Source organism: Pantherophis guttatus, chromosome 16 (genome assembly GCF_059756535.1).
Source record: "Pantherophis guttatus breed Tessera chromosome 16, ASM5975653v1, whole genome shotgun sequence".
NCBI lineage: Eukaryota > Metazoa > Chordata > Lepidosauria > Squamata > Colubridae > Pantherophis > Pantherophis guttatus.
Genome location: NC_142078.1, coordinates 6355456 through 6376756, shown reverse-complemented (window position 1 = coordinate 6376756; position 21301 = coordinate 6355456). Strand labels below are relative to the sequence as shown.

The 21301-nt window shown below is 44.3% G+C and overlaps 1 protein-coding gene across 1 annotated transcript in view; it reads left to right on the top strand.

Moving 5' to 3' along the window:
- Positions 1-19644, top strand: part of EEIG1 (estrogen-induced osteoclastogenesis regulator 1) — a 61262-nt gene extending 41618 nt beyond the window's left edge. The window contains exons 4-11 of the mRNA XM_034438701.3: positions 5192-5308; positions 5662-5708; positions 8843-9009; positions 9244-9348; positions 11375-11564; positions 12322-12443; positions 14276-14345; positions 15136-19644. Of these exons, the coding sequence (XP_034294592.1) occupies positions 5192-5308; positions 5662-5708; positions 8843-9009; positions 9244-9348; positions 11375-11564; positions 12322-12443; positions 14276-14345; positions 15136-15181 (864 nt within the window). The 3' untranslated portion in view covers positions 15182-19644. The remainder of the gene's footprint in view (positions 1-5191; positions 5309-5661; positions 5709-8842; positions 9010-9243; positions 9349-11374; positions 11565-12321; positions 12444-14275; positions 14346-15135) is intronic.
- Positions 19645-21301: the final 1657 nt, after the last annotated feature.

Genomic DNA, 21301 nt, shown 5'->3' with positions numbered 1-21301 from the left:
AGACAGAGAGAAAAAGAAAGAGAGACCAGAGGATATAAAAAGAGAAAGAGAAAGACAGAGAAAGAGAAAGAAAGAGAGACAGAGAAAGAGAAAGAGAGACAGAGAAAGAGACGGCAGACATAGAAAGAGAGAGAGAGAGAAAGAGATGGGGGGACATAGAAAGAGAGAAAGAGAAAAAGAAAGACAGACAAAAAGAAAGAGACAGAAAAAGAAAGAGACGGGGGACATAGAAAGAAAGAAAGAAAGAAAGAGAAAGAGACAGAAAAAGAGAGACAGAGACAGAGAAAAAGAAAGAGACGGGGAACATAGAGAGAGAAAAAGAGAAACAGAGAGAGAGAGAGATCAAACGTCAGACACATTTCCCTGTCTGCTGTTAACTAGCTGTTGTCCATCCACTTACAAGATATCTGTACAAGGAGTCCTCGGCTTATGACCACAATGGAGCTCAACATTTCTATTGCTAAACAAGACATTTGTGAACTGAGGTTTGCCCCATTTAATGACCTTTCTTTCTTGCCAAGTTGTTAAGTGAACCACTGCCATTTTAAAGTCAGTAACAGTATGGATAAGTCCATCTAGCTTCCCCATTGACTTTGATCGTCAGAAGGTCGCAAAAAGGGATTTGCATGACCCCGGGACGCTGCAACCATCATAAATACAAGTCAGTTGTCACGCGTCTGAATTTTGATCACATAACCATGGGGATGCCGCAAGGGTCGTAAGGGTGAAAAGCAGTTGTAAGTCACTCTTTGTAACTTTGAATGGTCTCTAGACGAACCATTGTAAGTCAAAAACTACCCATAGTTTCCCTACTATCCCTGAGGATTCAGGAGTCCCGGCTTGTGTTGTCTATTTGTCCACTCCTAACCGGCAAATGTGGGACACGGTGGCTCAGTGGCTAAGACACTGAGCTTGTCGATCGAAAGGTCGGCAGTTCAGCGGTTCGAATCCCTAGTGCTGCCACGTAACGGGGTGAGCTCCCGTGACTTGTCCCAGCTTCTGCCAACCTAGCAGTTCGAAAGCAGGTAAAAAATGCAAGTAGAAAAACAGGGACCACCTTTGGTGGGAAGAAAACAGCGTTCCTTGCGCCTTTGGCGTTGAGTCATGCCGGCCACATGACCACAGAGACATCTTCGGACAGCGCTGGCTCTTCGGCTTTGAAACGGAGATGAGCACCGCCTCCTAGAGTCAGGAACGACTAGCACGTATGTGCGAGGGGAACCTTTTTTTACCTTTTAACAACCTTTTCTGGAGATTTTGCAAATCTCTTCCCCCTGGCTCTTTTAATTTGCACAAAGTTAGCAACTCCTGCGTTGCGTTTATATCTAAACCTCCCTCCGTTTTTTTTGAAGCCAAGCCAAAAGTCGAATCGACGCAGTTCACCCATAGACGGAGGGAGAAGAAGAAAGGAGCAGGCTGACCCGGTTCGGAACAAACTCAAAACTTTTTTTTTTTTTTTTAAGCTGTAAAATATCACACATAATTTGGCACGTCGGCGAAGAGAAACAGGAAGTGGGTTTCGTGCAAAGACTCCGCGTGCAATTCTGCCACGCGGTTTCCGAATCGCTCACAGGCTTCGGAGAACAGTCAAAAGATTGGTTTAAATGTGGTTTTGGGTTTTTTTTTTGTTTTTTTTTTTTTTTTTTGTTGTTGTTTTTTTGTTGTTTTTTTGTAGCTGTGGGAAGAGGGGAAACTGCAGGAAATGTCACCCCCCATCAGCCACCCCCGGCCTGTTTCTGTGGGTCTTCTGCAACACAACATCTGTGTCGAGACTAAAAGCTAAATTTGATTGTGTCTCTTTGGCCTTGAAAATGAAGTAAAATCAAAAGCATCCCCCTCCCTCCCCATTCTTCTTCTAGTTGTGCCTTTAATCAGTTTGTCTCTAATCAGACCCTGGAGAACCTCTTAACACTCTTACACCGGGGCTGAAATCCAGCAGGTTCTGACGGGTTCTGGAGAACCGGTAGCGGAAATTTTGAGTAGTTCAGAGAACCGACAAATGCTACCTCTGGCTGGCCCCAGAGTGGGGTGGGAACGGAGATTTTGCAGTATCCTTCCCCTGGAGTGGGGAGGGAATGGAGATTTTGCAGTATCCTTCCCCTGGAGTGGGGAGGGAATGGAGATTTTGCAACATCCTTCCCCTGGAGTGGGATGGGAATGGAGATTCCCATGGAATCACCTGGAATGGTGATTTTGTAGTATCCTTCTCCTGGAGTGGGGAGGGAATGGGGATTTTACAGTATCCTTCCCTCTGGAGTGGGAAGAGGAATGGAGATTTTGCAGTATCCTTCCCCTGGAGTGGGGAGGGAATGGAGATTTTGCAGGATCCTTCCCCTGGAGTGGGGAGAGAAAGGGGATTTTACAGTATCCTTCCCCTGGAGTGGGATGGGAATGGAGATTTTGCAGTATCCTTCCCCCTGGAGTGGGGAGGGAATGGAGATTTTGCAGTATCCTTCCCCTGGAGTGGGGAGGGAATGGAGATTTTGCAGTATCCTTCCCCTGGAGTGGGGAGAGAAAGGGGATTTTACAGTATCCTTCCCCTGGAGTGGGATGGGAATGGAGATTTTGCAGTATCCTTCCCCTGCCACGCCCACAGAACCGGTAGGGAAAAAAAATTGGATTTCACCCCTGCTCCATACAGGTAGTCGACTCGACTTCCAACCACAATTGAGCCCCAGATTTCTGTTCTCAGGCGAGGCATTTGTTCAAGGGGACTTTTGCTCCCTTCTACCACCTTCCTTGCCCCCCTCCGTTGTGGACCGAATCGCCGCCGTTCTCAAGTTAGTGGCCCGGTTGTTAAGTGAACCCGTCTTGGACTTCGCTTGTCGGAAGGTCATAAAAGGGGGAATCGCGTGACTCACTTCGCACCACGGCTGCGACCGTCGTAAGCATGAAGTGGTTTGCCAAGTGTCCCGATTTCGAATCACATGACTTTGAATGCTACAAAGGTCGCAAGTGTGAAAAACGGTCCAAAGTTAACTTTTTTCAGTGCCTGTTGTAACTGCCAACGGTCACGAAACAAATTGTTGTAATTCGAGGACTACCTGTGTGGTGTTTTTTGTGTTTTTTTTTTTTTTAATGTGCCTGGAGATGCTTCCCTTTCAACCTTCTTCCTAGCTTTCCTCTTCTCCCACTCTCAATTCTTTCTCTCTTTCCCCGGGCTGGCGGCATGGATTCCGGGATGATCCTTAGGACAAAGAGTGCCTTATTATATCTGTGTACACATACATGGGAGTGAACCTTTTCCACATCAGTGACCTGGCGTGTTCGGTGTCCTTGGTTATGCAACCTCTCCGGGCGAGTTAACGCTTTCCTTGCCAGAGTACTGAAGATAATCCTAGTTCTTTCCCAGGACAATCAGGGTTTTCTGAAAATCAAGGTCAAGGTTAGGATAGTGAAAAGAACAGAATAGAGAATAGAATTAGAATTAAATTTAGATTAGAATAGAATAGATTAAGGAATAGAATAGAATAGAATAGAATAGAATAGAATAGAATAGAATAGAATAGAATAGAATAGAATAAGGAATAGAATAAGGAATAGAATAAGGAATAGAATAGAAGAATGGAATGGAATGGATTAAGGGATAGAATAGAATAGAATAGAATAGAATAAGGAATAGAATAGAAGAATGGAATGGAATGGAATGGAATAGATTAAGGGATAGAATAGAATAGAATAGAATAGATTAAGGAATAGATTAAGGAATAGAATAGATTAAGGGATAGAATAGAATAGATTAAGGAATAGATTAAGGAATAGAATAGAATAGATTAAGGGATAGAATAGAATAGAATAGAATAGAATAGAATAGAATAGAATAGAATAGAATAGAATAGAATAGCATGGCAATAGCAATAGCAATAGCAATAGCAATAGCACTTAGACTTATATCTCAGTTCAGTGCTTTTATAGCCCTCTCTAAGCTGTTTACAAAGTCAGCCTCTTGCCCCCAACAATCTGGGTCCTCATTTTACCCACCTCGGAAGGATGGAAGGCTTTGAGTTGACGTTGAGCCGGTCAGGATCGAACTGCTGGCAGTCGGCAGAATTGGCCTGCAATACTGCATTCTAACCATTGTGCCACCATGGGGAGGAAGGAAGGAAAGAGAAATGAGAGGGAGAGAAAAAAGGAAGGGAAGTTAGCAATAGCCCTTAGACTTATATACCGCTTCACAGTGCTTTACAGCCCTCTCTAAGCGGTTTACAGAGTCGGCCTCTTGCCCCCTACAATCTGGGTCCTCATTTTACCGACCTCAGAAGGACGGAAGGCTGAGTCGACCTTGAGCCAGCGAGATTTGAACTGCCGAACTGCAGCTAGCAGTCAGCTGAAGTAGCCTGCAGTACTGCACTCTTAACCACTGTGCCACCTCGGCTGAATAGAATAGAATAGAATAGAATAGAATAGAATAGAATAGAATAGAATAGAATAGAATAGAATAGAATAGAATAGAATAGAATAGAATAGAATAGAATAGAATAATATTGGAATATAGAATAGAATAGAACAGAACAGAACAGAATAAAATAATATTGGAATGAGGACCCAGATTGTTAGGGGACAATATGCTGTTTAGTATACTGTCTTTGGTGTAAGCTGCCCAGAGTCCTCGGAGAGTGGGCGGCAGACAAATATGACTAATAATAAATAATAATAAATAAAATAGAATAATATTGGAATGAAGAATAGAATAGAATAGAATAGAATAGAATAGAATAGAATAGAATAGAATAGAATAGAATAGTATGAAAAGAATAGAGAGTACAGAATAGAGTAAATGGAATGGAGGAGAGAAGATAAGATAATAGAGACTGAAATAATGAATAGGAATAGAATAGAATTTGGAATAGAATAGAATATGGAATGCAATGGAATAGAATAGAATAGGAGAATGAAATAATGAATACAATGGAATGGAATAGAAATAGAAATAGAATAGAAGAAACACTGCATTTTCTGGGTCTTCTTAAATTGTCTTGCAAGGCAGAATAATAGAGTTGGAAGGGACCTTGGAGGTCTTCTAGTCCAACCTCCTGCTCAGGCAGGAAACCCTATGCCATTTCAGGCCAATGATTGTCCAATCTCTCCCAAAACGGCTCTTCCTGGAGCGCACAAGGGATTGTAAACTTTTCATTCGCTTGGAACCTGCAGTTTTTCATGCATCCTGATCCTCCCTCTGTTGCCTTTACAGCTGGGTTTCACCGACCTGAACTTAGCCGAATTTGCAGGCTCGGGCCTGACCGTCCGATGTTGCTTGTTGGAAGGATACGACACCAAGAACACCAGGCAGGACAATTCCATCCTGAAGGTAAGTCTGAAGGACCTCTGGATGGAGGAAAGGATGGGGGCGGGGGGGCGATGGACAGGGGTGGCGGCTGAGAGATGTGCTGGAGATAAAAAAAACTACCCTGTTTCCCCCAAAATAAGACATCTCCTGATATTAAGCCCAATCGGGCTTTTGAGCACATGGCAATAAGGCCAAGCGCTTATTTCAGGGTTCAAAAAAATATAAGACTTCAGTGGCTTTGGAGAATAAGTTGACCCCTCTCTCCAGGTCCTTATCAAGAGCCCCTGTGTTTTAATTCATTTATTTCGCACACCCTTTGCAGGTTGTTTTTCATGAATTTTCCTTCTCTCTCTCTCGTATTCGTTCTTCGGCAGGTCACGATTGGCATGTCCCTCTTATCCGGAGACCCTTGTTTCAAAACGTGAGTCTTTGGGGAAGCTTAAAACCCTTCGGGGAAGGGGTTTCAAAGGCCAGGTTATCTCCATAGCTCTTGATGTCCTCTCCTAAGAAAATATCCTGCTGGTGGCTGAAGGAGAAGATTGGAAAGGAGAAAAACAAAGAGGATCCAATCTGGGTCGGCGACAACGCCCAGAGGTTCTGTCTTCCGAGCTTTCAGACTCATCCTGGAGCCCCATCTTCAGGGAACTTCTCTCTAGTAGAGTGTGTGCTTTCTGGACTCCATTGGTAGCCTCACAACGAACAAAGACGCACATTCAATTTTGCAGCTACTAAGATTGTTGGACGAGCAGGGACAAAAACAGCCAGGGAAAAGAGATTGAAGCCTGGGGAAACAGGCCCCTCGCCAGTCAACAGGAGTGCTGATTTTACCACCAGTCTACCAAGTACTTAAGGGATGTGGTGGCTAAGATGCCGAGCTTGTCGATCGAAAGGTCGGCAGTTCAGCGGTTCGAATCCCTAGTGCCGCGTAACGGGGTGAGCTCCCGTGACTTGTCCCAGCTTCTGCCAACCTAGCAGTTCGAAAGCATGTAAAAAATGCAAGTTGAAAAATAGGGACCACCTTTGGTGGGAAGGGAACAGCGTTCCGTGCGCCTTTGGCATGGAGTCATGCCGGCCACATGACCACGGAGACGTCTTTGGACAGCGCTGGCTCTATGGCTTTGAAACGGAGATGAGCACCGCCCCCTAGAGTCGGGAATGACTAGCACATATGTGCGAGGGGAACCTTTACCTTTTTACCAAGTACTTAGAAGGCGAGGGCTGGGCAGCCAATGATTTAAAAGCCAGCCATCAGCACACTCCAATCAACATCTAAAAAGCCACACACACACAACCAGGCACCCTGTAAATACCACACACACAACAGTACACACTCTTCCTAGAGAGAACTTCCCCGAAGATGGGCTCCAGCCCGAATCCAAAAGCTCGGAAGACTTAAAACCTCTGATCCCGGTGACCGGCCCAGATTGTGGATCCAGATTGTGGATCCTGTAAGAGCCTTGGTAGTACAGTGGTCTAAAGCACCCTGTTATTGAGAACAGCTGCCTGCAATTACTGCAGGTTCGAATCTCGCCAAGGCTCAAGGTTGACTCAGCCTTCCATCCTTTCTAAGGTAGGTAAATTGAGGACCCAGTTTGTGGGGGCAATAAGCTGACTTTGTATAAATATACAAAAGAATGAAGGCTATTGCTTAGCACATTGTAAGCCGCCCTGAGTCTTCGGAGAAGGGCGGCATATAAATCAAATTTAAAAAAAAAAAATTATCCCAGGACACGTTAGATTTGCAAAAAATAAAAGAGGTTTTGTGTTTTTTTTAAAAATCGTTGGAACAAAGCGACAGGTGTGCGATTGTTGACTTTCCAAGGAGGTGGCTGCTGATTAGCTACCAGCAGCTCAGAACATACCTGCCAGAGGTGTGGCATTTTGCAGTAGGCAAAAGGTGTTGGCAATTTAATACCGGTAACCAAGACAGCAGAAGAGAAAACAAACTTGTTGCATAGGTGTGTGTATATATATGTGTTTGTTTGTTTGTTTGTTTGTTTGTTTGTTTGTTTTTTTGCAAGACCGACCTTGTCACCAGCTCGGTTGAAGTCCGCCGGTGTCAAAATGGTGTCTAAGGCCCGCGAGGGCCCCCCCCCTGTTTTTTTTTCAAAGTGGGAGGGAGAGAGAAAAGAGGAAATTCCAGACGCATTCCCAGATTGCTCAGTTTCCAGTGCTTTTATATTTCCATCTCCAATCCAAGATTTCTCCTCTTGGGTTGTTGGTTTTATTTTTATTCAACCCTCCTCAAGAGCTTTGCTTAAATTCGGGGCTTTCTTTCTTTCTTTCTTTCTTTCTTTCTTTCTTTCGTTCTTTCGTTCTTTCTTTCTTTCTTTCTTTCTTTCTTTCTTTCTTTCTTTCTTTCTTTCTTTCTTTCTTTCTTTCTTTCTCAAATTTCTATATCACCCTACTCCCAGAGGACTCAGGGCGGTGAACAGCCAAGATAAAATACAGATAATCCAGACAGGCCCTCTTGTTCCACTTTCTGTTCTCTACTCAACTTTTGACCTGGCTGGTTCTTTAATTATTTGATTTGTTTATTTGCATCCCGCCTTCATTAGTTTTTGCAAATAATTCGAGGCGGCGAACGTATCCCAACACAACTTCCTGCTCCTCTTTTCCCCACAACAACAACAACAGCCCTATGAGGTGGGCAGGGCTGATAGAGAGGGACTAGCCCAAAGTCACTCGACCGGCTTTCATGCTTAAAGGTGGTACTAGAACTCAGCATCTCCTGGTATTGATCCAAAGTCAATCAGCTGTAAGAACAGGACTAGAACTCACCGTCTCCTGGTGATCGGCCCAAAGTCACCCAACCGGCTTTCATGCCTGAGACAGTACTAGAACTCACCCTCTCCTGGTATTGGCCCAAAGTCACCCAGCCAGATTTCATGCCTGAGACAGTACTAGAACTTACCCTCTCCTGGTATTGATCCAAAGACACCCAGCCAGCTTTCATGCCTGAGACAGTATTAGAACTTACCCTCTCCTGGTATTGGTCCAAAGTCAACCAACCAGCTTTCATGGCTAAGACTGGACTAGAACTCATGGTCTCCTAGTGAGTGATACAAAGTCATTCCCCAGCTTTCATGCCTGAGACTGTACTAGAACTCACCCTCTCCTGGTGATTGGCGCAAAATCACCTAGCCAGCTTTCATGTCTAAGGCGGCACTAGAACTCACCATCTCCTAGTGATTGATACAAAGTCGTTCCCCAGCTTTCATGCCTGAGACAGTACTAGAACTCACCCTCTCCTGGTGATTGGCACAAAATCGCCCAGCCAGCTTTCATGGCTAAGGCTGGACTAGAACTCACCGTCTCCTAGTGATTGATACAAAGTCGTTCCCCAGCTTTCATGCCTGAGACAGTACTAGAACTCACCATCTCCTGGTGATTGGTGCAAAATCACCCAGCCAGCTTTCATGGCTAAGGCTGGACTAGAACTCACGGTCTCCCACTTTCTAGCTTGGTTTCTTAGCCACTAGATCAACACGGTTGTGCAAGACGGCCACCCCAGCTTTATTCTTTCCAATAAAAGCCCGTTCTGCCTTTTCACAGCCCGCCCTCCACGGCCAAATCCGTGGCCATCCCAGGACAAGACTCGAGCCTGCAGCTCACCTGCAAAGGGGAGGGAACCAGCCGGACTGTAACTCCCAGCACCAACGCACCGTCTTCGATAGGTTCCATCCGTCAGAACAAGCCCAGGGCCACCATTCTGGGATCAGGTATGAACACAGGAAATTTTCTACCCCGGTCCAAAATTTGGGAAAGATTAAAAAAAAATGAAAGGTATCAAGGCACTTCACTTATGTGATTCTCCTCACTTCCAAAATGCAAAAACGGGATCTAAATTTTTAATAGCCTTGGTTTAAACTACTCAGCTTCCTTATTTCACTTGATGGGGGAAAGATGATCAGCTCGGCAGCTAAATTCTGATATATATATTTTTTCCTTTCCAGGGGCTTTGGAAGAAGCGGACCAGAATTTATCAAGTCCAGAAGAAGTGTTTCATTCCGGACACTCGCGAAATTCAAGCTATGCCAGCCAGCAGTCCAAAATCTCTGGTCAGTGTCCTATCCCACCGAGAGCCAAGTTTTCATGAGCCGATCTTAGTGGTGCTCCAATTTCTAACGGTCTTTTTTCCAGGCAGAACCAGACCTAAAACAAAACGATAAAATGATACAATTGCATTACCCTGTTTCCCCGAAAATAAGACCCAACCGGAAAATTAGCCCTAGCATGATTTTTCAAGATTCTTGTAATATAAGCCCTACCCCAAAAATAAGCCACAGTTAAGATCATCAGCCAGACGGATGCAATTAATACTGTATTTCCCCAAAAATAAAATCTACCCAGAAAATAAGCCTTGGTAGTACAGTGGTCTAAAGCACCCTGTTATTAAGACCAGCTGCCTGCAATTACTGCAGGTTCGAATCTCGCCAGGCTCAAGGTTGACTCAGCCTTCCATCCTTTCTAAGGTAGGTGAAATGAGGACCCAGATTGTGGGGGCAATAAGCTGACTTTGTATAAAATATACAAAAGGATGAAGGCTGTTGCTTAACGCATTGTAAGCCGCCCTGAGTCTCCGGAGAAGGGCGGCATATAAATCAAATAAAAAATAAAAAATAAGCCCTAATGCATCTTTTAGAGCAAAAAATAATACAAGACCCGGTTTTATTTTGAAAACATGGTAGTAATTTTAAAAAATGCTTTTTTTTATCCTAACTTAAACCAACGAGAGTTTTCATTTTCTTTTTACTGGGGTGGCAATGTTTAATAAATATAGGTAGTTTTATCTTTTATGCTAGCTAAACCAGCAAGAATCGTTGGTTGTTGTTTTTTTTTTTACTGTATACTGTAAAATTTACATTATTGCTGTAAATTTGGGATATTCACAGCCCAAGGCATTGTGATGGAGTATTAGTATTGCTTTATAAAGTCTTAGTAAGGCCACACCTGGAGTACTGCATCCAATTTTGGTCACTCCATTACAAAAAAAGATATTGAGACTTTGGAAAAAGTGCAAAGAAGAGCAAACTAAGAGGATTAAAGGCCTGGAGAGTAAGACATATGAAGAACATGTCAGCACTCCAAGCTACATTCACTCCAGTGGTGACATAAGGAAGAGAAAAGGACGCTTGACTCTTCACCTACTTATTTTCCCTGAAGATATTATCCCCTAGGAGATGGGATGGGAGGGGGGACATTCCTGTGAGCTGAAGTAGTAGATATGGGAAGAGTGACTTGGAAGATGGCCAATGAGACGCAGAGAATTGGGGAACGGAAAGGGAGGGTTTGGGGTCAGAAGGTCAGTGCTGACTACGATGGAGTCGGGGACAGATTGTTGTGCTCAATAAATGAAAGATTTCATCAAAGACTATTTGTTTGGAAATGCAGTTTATTTGAGACGACATCGTAACCTGACAGAACAGTTGCAGGATTTGGGTTTGGCTAGTCTAGAGAAAAGAAGGGCTTGTGGAGGGGGACATGATAGCAATATTCCAGTATTTGAGGGGCTGCCACAAAGAAGAGAGGGTCAAATTATTCTACAAAACAGCAGAAGGCAAGACAAGAAGCAATGGATGGAAACTAATCAAGGAGAGAAGCAACTTGGAGTTAAGGAGAAACTTCCTAACAGTGAGGACCATTAACCAGTGGAACAGCTTGCCACCAGAAGTTGCGGGTGCTTCATCACTGGCTGTTTTGAAGAAGAGACTGGACAGCCACTTGTCTGAAAGGGTATAGGGTTTCCTGCTTGAGCAGGGGGCTGGACTAGAAGACCTCCGAGGTTCTTTCCGGCTCTATTCCGATTGAGTTGCTGTTAAACAGAGAGGGAGATAGCTAAATTCATGTAGGATTGGTTTATCCTACATGATAATCGGTTTATCTTGTTAGTCCTGAAGACTAAAGATCACCTCTGCGGTGAAGGTAGCATCTCAGGTAACATCCTCGGTAGAAGAGGTACGTCTCCATCTCCTGCTAAGAAGCTTCAGATGTTCTTCTGGTGGGCCATTTTGTCGGGAACAAAACGCTGGATTCAGATAGTTCCCGGCCTGCCCATCAAGGTTGTCCTGATGTTCTCGTTTGCAGGATACAGCACCGAGCACTCCAGATCCTCCAGCCTGTCGGACCTGACCCACCGCCGGAACACGTCAACCAGCAGCAGCGCCTCCGGAGGTCTCAGCATGACGGTCGAATGCCCTGAAGGCGAACGGGAGCACAGGTTGGAGAAGCCACCGAGACCCCCCAGGCCAAACCTTTTGTCGGACAGATCTTCTCGGTAAGTACAGTCTGAGCTGGAATGGCAGAGGAGAACATCTCTGTTGTGACCTAGGCTTACTGAGTCATTACAAGACCAAAATTAGTCCCAAACAAACCTATTTTATTGTAACAGCTGAGAATTACATTCATTCCCAACTTAGTCCCAATTAGTTGCAAAACAAGTCCTTCAGAAGAAGTCCTTCAGGATAATCACCAACCTTTATCTTTGACACCCTGCCAAAGGCCTTATTTGGCAAAGCCCCACAAAGTTCAGAAACAAACAAGAGATGCCAACTGGAAACGGAGTCAGCAACGTTGCTTTCCTGCAAAAAGGCCCAAGTGCCTTTGTTTCTCTGTTAAGCCTTACGGGAGGGGCCAATCATCTCCTGGCCTTACTCCCAAGTCGTCCCTTTTGTTTTAATTGTTTGTGCCTTCTGGCAGATTTGCGCATGCGCGCACTAGGAACAGGATCCTCCAGTTTCTCTGCTGTCCGACTCTGGGGGCTCCGGAGTCCGCACATCACTCCCAGATGGCCCTAGCCCCATCTCTGCTTCCGACACAGTGCCCTCATCCGAGCCTTCCCCAGAGTCCAGGACTGGGCCATGTTCCTCCCCAGCCTCCTCACTGTCCGACTAATGCCACCTCCGCAGGCTGCTGGCAGACCACAACAATCTCTTCCATCTTAAAATAAATCTGGCACTTAAGGTCATTTGGTTGCAAACGTCGCCTATTGTTTTTGTTTTTATACATGTCTTTGTTCACCTCTTTTCCGGCAGAAGGAAAAAGGATTCTGTAGAAAGCCATCCCACCTGGGTGGACGACACCCGGATCGACGCAGGTGACATTGTAGAGAAGATCATGCAAAGCCAAGATTTCACCAACGTCAGCAACACTGAAGGTGAGATGCCCCGCCTCCTAATAGCAATAGCAATAGCCCTTAGACTTATATACCACTTTACAGTGATTTTACAGCCCTCTCTAAGCGGTTTACAGAGTCAGCCTCTTGCCCCCAACAATCTGGGTCCTCATTTGACCCACCTCGGAAGGACGGAAGGCTGAGTCAACCTTGAGCCGGTGAGATTTGAACTCCTGACACTGGGCAGAGTTAGCCTGCAGTACTGCATTTTAATCACTGTGCCACCATGGCTCATAGGTAGGTAGGTAGATCGATATAGATAGATGGATGGATGGATAGATAGATTAGATGGATGGATGGATGGATGGATGGATGGATGGATGGATGGATAGATAGATAGATAGATAGATAGATAGATAGATAGATAGATAGATAGATAGATAGATGATAGATAATAGTCAGACAGACAGATAAATAGCAGTAGCTCTTAGACTTATATACCGCTTCACAGTGCTTTTACAGCCCTCTCTAAGCAGTTTACAGAGTCAGCCTATTGCCCCCCAACAATCTGGATCCTCATTTGACCCACCTCGGAAGGATGGAAAACCGAGGCAACCTTGAGCCGGCCAGGATTGAATGTCTGGCAGTGGGCAGAGTTAGCCTGCAGTACTGCATTTTAATCACTGTGCCACCATGGCTCATAGGTAGGTAGGTAGATCGATATAGATAGATGGATGGGTAGATTAGATGGATGGATGGATAGTTAGATAGATAGATAGATAGATAGATAGATAGATAGATAGATAGATAGATAGATAGATAGATGATAGATAATAGTCAGACAGACAGATAAATAGCAGTAGCACTTAGACTTACATACCACTTCACAGTGCTTTTACAGCCCTCTCTAAGCGGTTTACAGAGTCAGCCTATTGCCCCCCAACAATCTGGGTCCTCATTTGACCCACCTCGGAAGGATGGAAAACCGAGTCAACCTTGAGCCGGCCAGGATTGAATGTCTGGCAGTGGGCAGAGTTAGCCTGCAGTACTGCATTTTAATCACTGTGCCACCATGGCTCATAGATAGATATGGATGGATGGATGGATAGATTAGATAGATAGACAGACAGACAGATAATAGATAGATAATAATCAGACAGATAAATAGCAATAGCATTTAGATTTATATACCACTTCACAGTGTTTTTACAGCCCCCTCTAAGCAGTTTACAGAGTCAGCCTCTTGCCCCCAACAATCTGGGTCCTCATTTTACCCACCTTGGAAGGACGGAAGTCTGAGTCAACTTTGAACCTGGTGAGATTCGATCTACGAAATTGCAAGCAACCAGCAATCAGCAGAAGTAGCCGGCAGTACTGCACTCTAACCACTGCGCCACTGAGGCTCATAAAGAAACTTTCGCCCCATTTTCCTTCACCCATCGTGCAGCCTTCCGACTTTCCAACTTCACCTCCAACTGGAGCCTGCCTTGAACTTCATCTCCCAGAATTCCTAAGCCTTGGCTGGGGGATTCTGGGATTGAGAGCCCAAACCACTGTGCCAGGCACTCATTTGTCAGGCACAAGGAACCAGGGCCATTCATAAGTAGCTGAAGAAAGCACTTTTATTGTTTTCTGCCTGAGTTACAAGAATCTTTCCAGATCGCTTGCCTTCCTCTGGAAACGACTAGATTCATAGTTCTTGAGAAAGTTCAAGCTTGTTCCTCTTGCAGTTGCTCAAGGATTCCAAGCTAGGCCCCTGCTTGACCCTTCCTTCCAGCCAAGCTGGCATTTTCCCAACATCTTTTAAGAAAAGCTAAAATATTTTCCTCCTGGATATCTCTGCAATTGCAGCCCTCTTCGTTTTTGTCTTCCAGATAGTAACCTGAGGCTGTTTGTGAGCCGAGATGGCACAACTACCCTAAGCGGGATTCAGCTAGCAAACAGGTATGGTCCTACTGCAGTCGCTTTTCGATACTTGGGGTTTAAGCCTCAGGAGGAATGCAGGATTTTCTAAGTGTATCTGTTGTTGACCCGCCAGCAGCCAGCAGAGCTGGCAGCAGATTCGGACAGTGAGGAGGTTGGGGAGGAACGTGGGCCAGTCCCTGGAGTCTGGGGAAGGCTCGGACGAGGGCTCTGAGTCGGAGGCAGAGAGGGGGCCAAGACCATCTGGTAGTTCTTTGCTGCCTCCGGAGTCTCAGGAGTCTGAGGCAGAAGAACAGCGGGAGCCTGTTCCCAGTGTGCGCATGCGCAGAGCTACCAGAAGACAGGAACGATTAAGGAAACAGGGTCGACTTGGGAGTAAGGCTTGGAGACGATTGGCCCCTCCCATAAGACATAAAAGAGAAGCGAACGGGAAGTGAGCTTTTGCAGGAAGCAATTAGTTCATCTGGTCGGTTAAAGCTCTGGAAAAGCTCTGTTTGACTCTGTGCTAAGTTTGGCCTTGCCCTGCTTGTGGCAATTAGTTCTCTGGCAGCGTTCCAAGGGAGATAAGGTGGGTGTTTGTAAACACTCCCCTGATAGGCTGTTTGAGAAGTATTTCAGACTGAATTAAAGAGGTTTGCCAGAACTAAGATTGTGCTGTCTGCTGAAGTCTAGGTCAAAACAGTATCTTTGTACGCTTAGAGCCCCAAACGGATCCATGTTTCTTAGTTTAAGTCAAAATCTCGTCCTTCTGTTCTTTTAAACCACACATTCTTCCATCACAGTGTCTTTCTCCTGCCTTTTTCTCCTGCAGAGTCTCGTCTGGAGTTTACGAGCCAGTGGTCATCGAAACCCATTAAATGCGAACTAGATGGGTCCCCCGGATGGAAACCTGTCTCAGCAGTTAGGGTGGGTGGTCATTTCCTCCCCCACCCCACACCGTTTTTCTTTCTTCCTTTCTTTTTCTTTTTTAACCCTCTCTGCACATAACATTCCGGGCAGGACTTCTCAAATTTTTTTTGGAATCCAAGCACTCCTCACCTGCCCAGAGGTACTTCATAAACAGGCACTTTATGTGGGATCTGGGAAGGTAATGTCGACGATATTTAGAAAGCACGGGATCGACCGTCCTGCCCACATGCAACGGCTCCCTTGGAGGGACAGCAACTCAGGACGGCTTTTGTGCCAAGCACCACGGTTCGGCGAGCGTGGTTTGACCAATCCTTTCTCCGCCACCTAGTTTACACCACTGTGAACACTTCCCTCCCGCTCTCCCGTCCAAGAAAGTCTCAAATTGGAAACCTTGCTTAGTCGCGACCGTCGTGAAGATTCAACGGTTGGTTCATCTGCATCTCCTCTCTTGCATTTATCCCTCCAAGAGCTGATACACAAGGAACGAAGATCCAGCTACGTCACCGCTTTGAACCCAGAAGTCCTCCCCACGTTCTGTCTTTCATAGGAAACCGCTTGTGTGTGTTTGTGGTCTCCTCAGAAACCTTCTTTCAAGCATCCGTGAGCCATGGAAAGCTTTGCAGATGCTGAGTGCAGTTCAGGTTCTAGCTTGAAGTCCTCCTTCTCCTGCAGGACAAGGAAGGGGGATGACCTTGGCCAGCTACCATGCAAGGCGACTCTTGAAGAACCTCAAATGTGCTCAGCTTTTGGTTTTCCTCTATGGGAACCGCTCTTGACTTTTTCATTTTTTTAAAAAAAAGAACATTAGTTTTGGGTAACACACACACACACACTGCTGCCAGGTGAGGGGTGGAGAAGCTCCAAGTTCTGTTTTCACTCGGTAGTACAGTCGAAAAATATTCCGTATCAGTTCCAACATCGTTGCCTTCTAGACGCAAAACACGTTGGGTTAGGATTCTCCTCGGTTGGGTTTCGATTTGAAACAGAAGCATTGAGCATTGAGAAGGTTAAGCCAGGGGCCTCCTTTCCTCCCATCCAAACATGGTGGAGAAGGTTCCATCACAACATGCCAAAATGTTCCCCGGTCACTTGCTTTCCCATAGAGCATGTTGGAGTCTGTGATGAATCCAAACTCCATAAGCAATGAAATGAGGAAGGTAGCATCAGCGATCATCACTCAACTGTTATGTCCTCAACTGAGTTCTTCTACTGGTTTTTTTTTGGGGGGGGGACTTCCTGGATTTGTCTTTCCATCAGATGGATGCTTTTATTGCCCTCTCCATCCAGATGTTGAGATTTCTGTAGGAAACACAGCAAGTTTTAGAGCTCGGTGTAGAAGCTATGAGGCTGGTTTTCCCCATGTTGCATTCTTACATTGGGTCTTCTGCAAGCTACATCTAGAAGACCGCAGTTTCATCCTACGCATAGGGTGTGTCTTCCCCCCTTCACTTGTTGCTTTTGTGGGGGATGGGGAAGGAAAGACTCAGGTTTTCCCCATTTCAAGAAAGTAGCTTGGCCTTGATCTAGGCATCAATTGAGTGCATACACACATACATTTCACTTGGTTTAGTAATGGCTTGAGGTGTCATCTCCTCCACATGCCTTTAGACTACTGACTGGTCTAAACAAGAGTGGGCAAGTGGCATTCAGAACAGGGTCAGGAATTGAGGAGAGGGGCACCTGGACATCGGTGGTAGCAAGGGAGTCATCAGTGATGAGGATCTGCCAGAAGTTGGGTTCTCCACCCAAACCACTGACCAGAACGTTCCTCTCCTATCTCAGCTGAGCTAGCCAAAGGTGGTATGAGTTGAAGACTCCAACCCAGCTCGAGGCCGATCAAGAGAGCCTCAAACCCGCCCTGACCATCCTAGATTGACCCTGATCTCCAGCAAAAAGGAGAAACTTGGGAACAGTCTAGACATCTCCAGGAGAGACCTGGAAAACTTCATCTGGAAGTTGGTGGCCTTGTGAAATCCTGGCCATGTCAAAAGAGGTCCTCTGGAACTTTTCTATAACGGGGCCACCACGATTCACATGCTAAGAAGGACCTGGGGCATGGGAAGAAGCCCAAGCTTCTTGAGATATCTCTGTTGGTCTCCAGTGGCCTGTCCCACCACGAATGGGTGAAGCAGTACAACTTAAATATATGTGTGTTTTTTTTCTTCTCCTGGTGAGCAAATTCTGCTTTTTATGATATTGGTCACACCTAGCCAAGCATTATGTGGGACAGTAAACTTAGAGATACCGTTTGGAAAATGGTTGCTTTTTAATTTGACCTTCTTACACCACAGTTTAACCTCCTTTCTCCTCCCCATTTTGATTTTTTGAAATATATTGTTTTGGGTTTTTTTTGTTGTCGTTGATCAACCCAGCAGGCTGGTGTAACGTTGCGAATTTTGGAGGGAGGGAAGGGTTTAAATCATTGTTTCATTGCTTATCTAGTATGCGTCGGGCTGTTGTTTTATAATGATGTCTAACTTGAGCAGGGAGGGAGGAAAGCAACAAAGGAGTTTTGATTTCTCTCTAGTTTCTCGCTCGTTGCGTTCCTTCAACATTTGGGGGGGGTTTCGGCGCTCACCCATCCATCGGAGAACCAAGATTTGGTGAAACATCGAAACGGCACCCCCAACCCAAGCCGTGAAGCCAGCTTAGCCAGCAAGGAAGCGAGCACAGCTGGATTCTGTTCTCCTTCCACGTATGGACTTGTTTTTGGGCTTGGTTGGTTCTGCAGCAGGAAAAAAAAAAAACATTCCTCTTGAGCAGAAGTTCTCAAGAGAAGAGATGAGCTGTTTCTGGAAAGGGTGAGGAAACATCCACACCCTCTGATTTTGCAAAATGGCAATGAGACCATGAGAGTAATTCATTCAATTTTTTTGCAAAATGGCAATGAGGCCGTCGAATTTTGCAAAATGGCAATGAGGCCATGAAAATAATTCATTCAATTTTTTGCAAAATGGCAATGACGCCATGAGAGCAGTTCATTTCCCAATGAAGAATTTGTACAAGGCAAGTTGCAAAGAAAGCATCTTCCTATCTCGGGTGCAAATCTAGCACGCTTCTCAGTTTCCCCCAGCGCCCGCTCTAATCTCTTCAGAAAAATTTATTCCCTATTTTTTTATTTTATTAACACTTTTTAAAAAAAAAAATAGTTTGGGTCTCCGCAGTGACCCGCTCCTAAATGGCTTGCTTGCTTCTTCTTTTTTTATTATTATTATTATTATGCTTCCTTCTGCAGTTAAATCTTCCCCTTTGGAAAAAAATAAAAGTTTTAAAAGGAAAGGAAAGGAAAAAAAAAACTTGATCGAGGCAGCTGGGCTGCACTCAGGTTGTAAACCTCTGGAAGGTGATTTCCTCCCATTCCGCTAAGGTACGGATCAGGATGCCCCCTCCTGGAGAGGGGATCCACCAGAGAGCAGATCTCTCCTTCATGTGTGATCTCAGGAGCTGTTTGAAGAAAATGCCATTTCCCTTTCAAGTTGGCTACCCTTCTTTCTTTAGGCTCTGTAGACAGAGCTGGTCTCTTAGAGGCACAATAATTTCTCTGACACCCAAACTTTGTGGCTGTCCAGTTTTCCCCCCTCGGGAAAAAAATAATAATAATCTGACTTTTCCCACCTAAGCCAACTTCAAAGCTGCATGACTTTTCCCTCTTCCCTCGCCAGCTTCCAAGGACAAAGATCCTTTTTGCCCTGACTCCCAAAAATCAAACGAACTTGGAATGTAAAAGAATAAACTCGAATAAATTCTTAACCCGTGCTTTAAGAAGTGACGTTTTTCTTAAGTTTGTCGTTGCTTTTTAAGCCCATATTTTTCAGGGGTTTGTTAAGAAAGAGAGAAAAGAAAAAGAAATCGCGTTTTATTTTCTTGAAAAGCGAACGAAACTTTTTAGAGATTTCGAAAGGCACCCGCGATTTATATTCAGATATTTCTATAAGCAGGAAAGATATTTTTGGAAGAGAGAAAAAGAAATTTTAAAAAAAACCCAGGACTATGCAAAATTTAAGGTAGAGAATTGCCGGAAGAGATAGTTTTGATGTGTACTGAAATCTGAAAAGTAGATTAAAACTCAAATCCTTAAACAGCATTTATAGAAAATATTTTTTTTTTAATTTTTCCTTCCACCCACCCCTGCTGCTCCATTTCCAAATATATTTTTCGAAAAGTATTGGGCCCGGAGAAGAATCAGTCATAGAACTACATATTCCCCGGTTTTAACTTGTTCTTCTAGTATTTATCATTTTTGTATTGAATGCTGTGCTGTCTTTGATTCAAACAGTCTTTGTTTTGTATTCTCTGTTACCTGGTAGAAAAGCCACAGTTATAAAAAGAAGAAAAATCACTATAAAATCAAATGTCGTAATGGTTTTGGGGGGGCGGAAATAAAAATTGGGTTTTCTTTGGTACATCACAATTAGCGTCTCTGCTGTTTTTTTCGTTTTGCTTCCGAAATCTTGACAAGCGCACACAGCTGCTCTCAAATCCTGGAGATTACATGGATGCAATAGACAATTAAATTTTCTTTTTTTTTTCTTTTTATTAATATCAATAAAAAGGAGCAACATATTCAAAATCCATATAGACAGTGTGTTGTCTGGTTACAGTTCTTTTGAGTAATAAGCATCACAATAATTAAAATAGTATTCTCTAAAAGTAATCTCATAACTGCTTTTTCCCTCATAACATCAATACATATTGTTAATACTAATCAAAATTAATCAAAATTAATAAGTTACAGTAAACAATCCTAATAAGATTGATCTTTCTCTTATGGTTTTTGAAGTTCTTACTCCTATTTCTCTTATTTAACCATCAATAGAGCAGATCCCATACCTCAAAATATTCAGTGTCTTCCTTAATTTCAAACATTAGTTTATTCATTTCTGCACATTCTAAAATTTTTGTTATCTTCTGTGGGCATCTCCTCGCCCTTCCAATGTTGTGCGAACACGATTAACACATGTATTATTAAATATACATTTCTTTTACTATATTTGTCAGGTATGATGCCCAACAGAAATATTTCCGGTTTTAAATCAATATGTTCCTTTATCATTTTCTCTAGCCTGGTGCGTACTTTGGACCAGTATTTTATTTTTATTTTTTTGCTTTCGGGCATGTCCACCACATGTGGTAATATGGACCTAGGGTTTGCTTGCACTTCCAACACTTAGCAGACAAATTCTTAAACATTCTAGCTAATCTTGCTGGAGGGAAGTTGAAGTTGATGTAGCGGCTAGGAGTCACTTTGAACCACGAAATGAGCAGCATATAAATTTCAGAAATAAATCTGGAAATAGTTTTGCTGTTGCCGTCTTTCAGTATGTTTCGGTTACCTAACTTGGCCTCCCACCCACTAATGGATCACATCCACTTCTATATATTCTGACCTTTCTTTCATCAGGATTTTGGATAATCCACTTGGTTTAATATCTAGTTTCTTGCCCAAAAAGATTTGACAGGCCCATTGACTCAAACATCAACAGTCAAAGTTCTTTCCTTAAACTTACAAAGGCATAGCAGGTGAGGAGGAGTTGAGGGAGGAGGGAGAAAGTTCAGTTTCAAATCATCTGCCGGCTACTAAGTTATTTCAATTTATCTGCAAAGTGCTAAGTTAGGGAAGGCTGTCCTAACCTCTTCCGAGAATTGCAAGCAAGTAACCCAAGTAACTTGAAGTAAAGAAACAGGTTGGCTCAGTGGCTAAGATGCTGAGCTTGTCAATTGAAAGGTCGACAGTTCAGCGGTTCGAATCCCTAGCGCCGCATAATGGGGTTAGCTCCCGTTCCTTGTCCCAGCTTCTGCCAACCTAGCAGTTGGAAAGCATGTAAAAAAGTAGAAAAATAGGGACCACCTTTGGTGGGAAGGTAAGAGCGTTCCGTGCACCTTTGGCGTTGAGTCATGCCGGCCACATGACCACGGAGACGTCTTTGGACAGCGCTGGCTCTTTGGCTTTGAAACAGAGATGAGCACCTCCCCCTAGAGTTGGGAACGACTAGCACATATGTGCGAGGGGAATCTTTACCGTAACCCAAGTAAGAATTGGAGTGAAGCAAGGATAAATGGAAAACTGC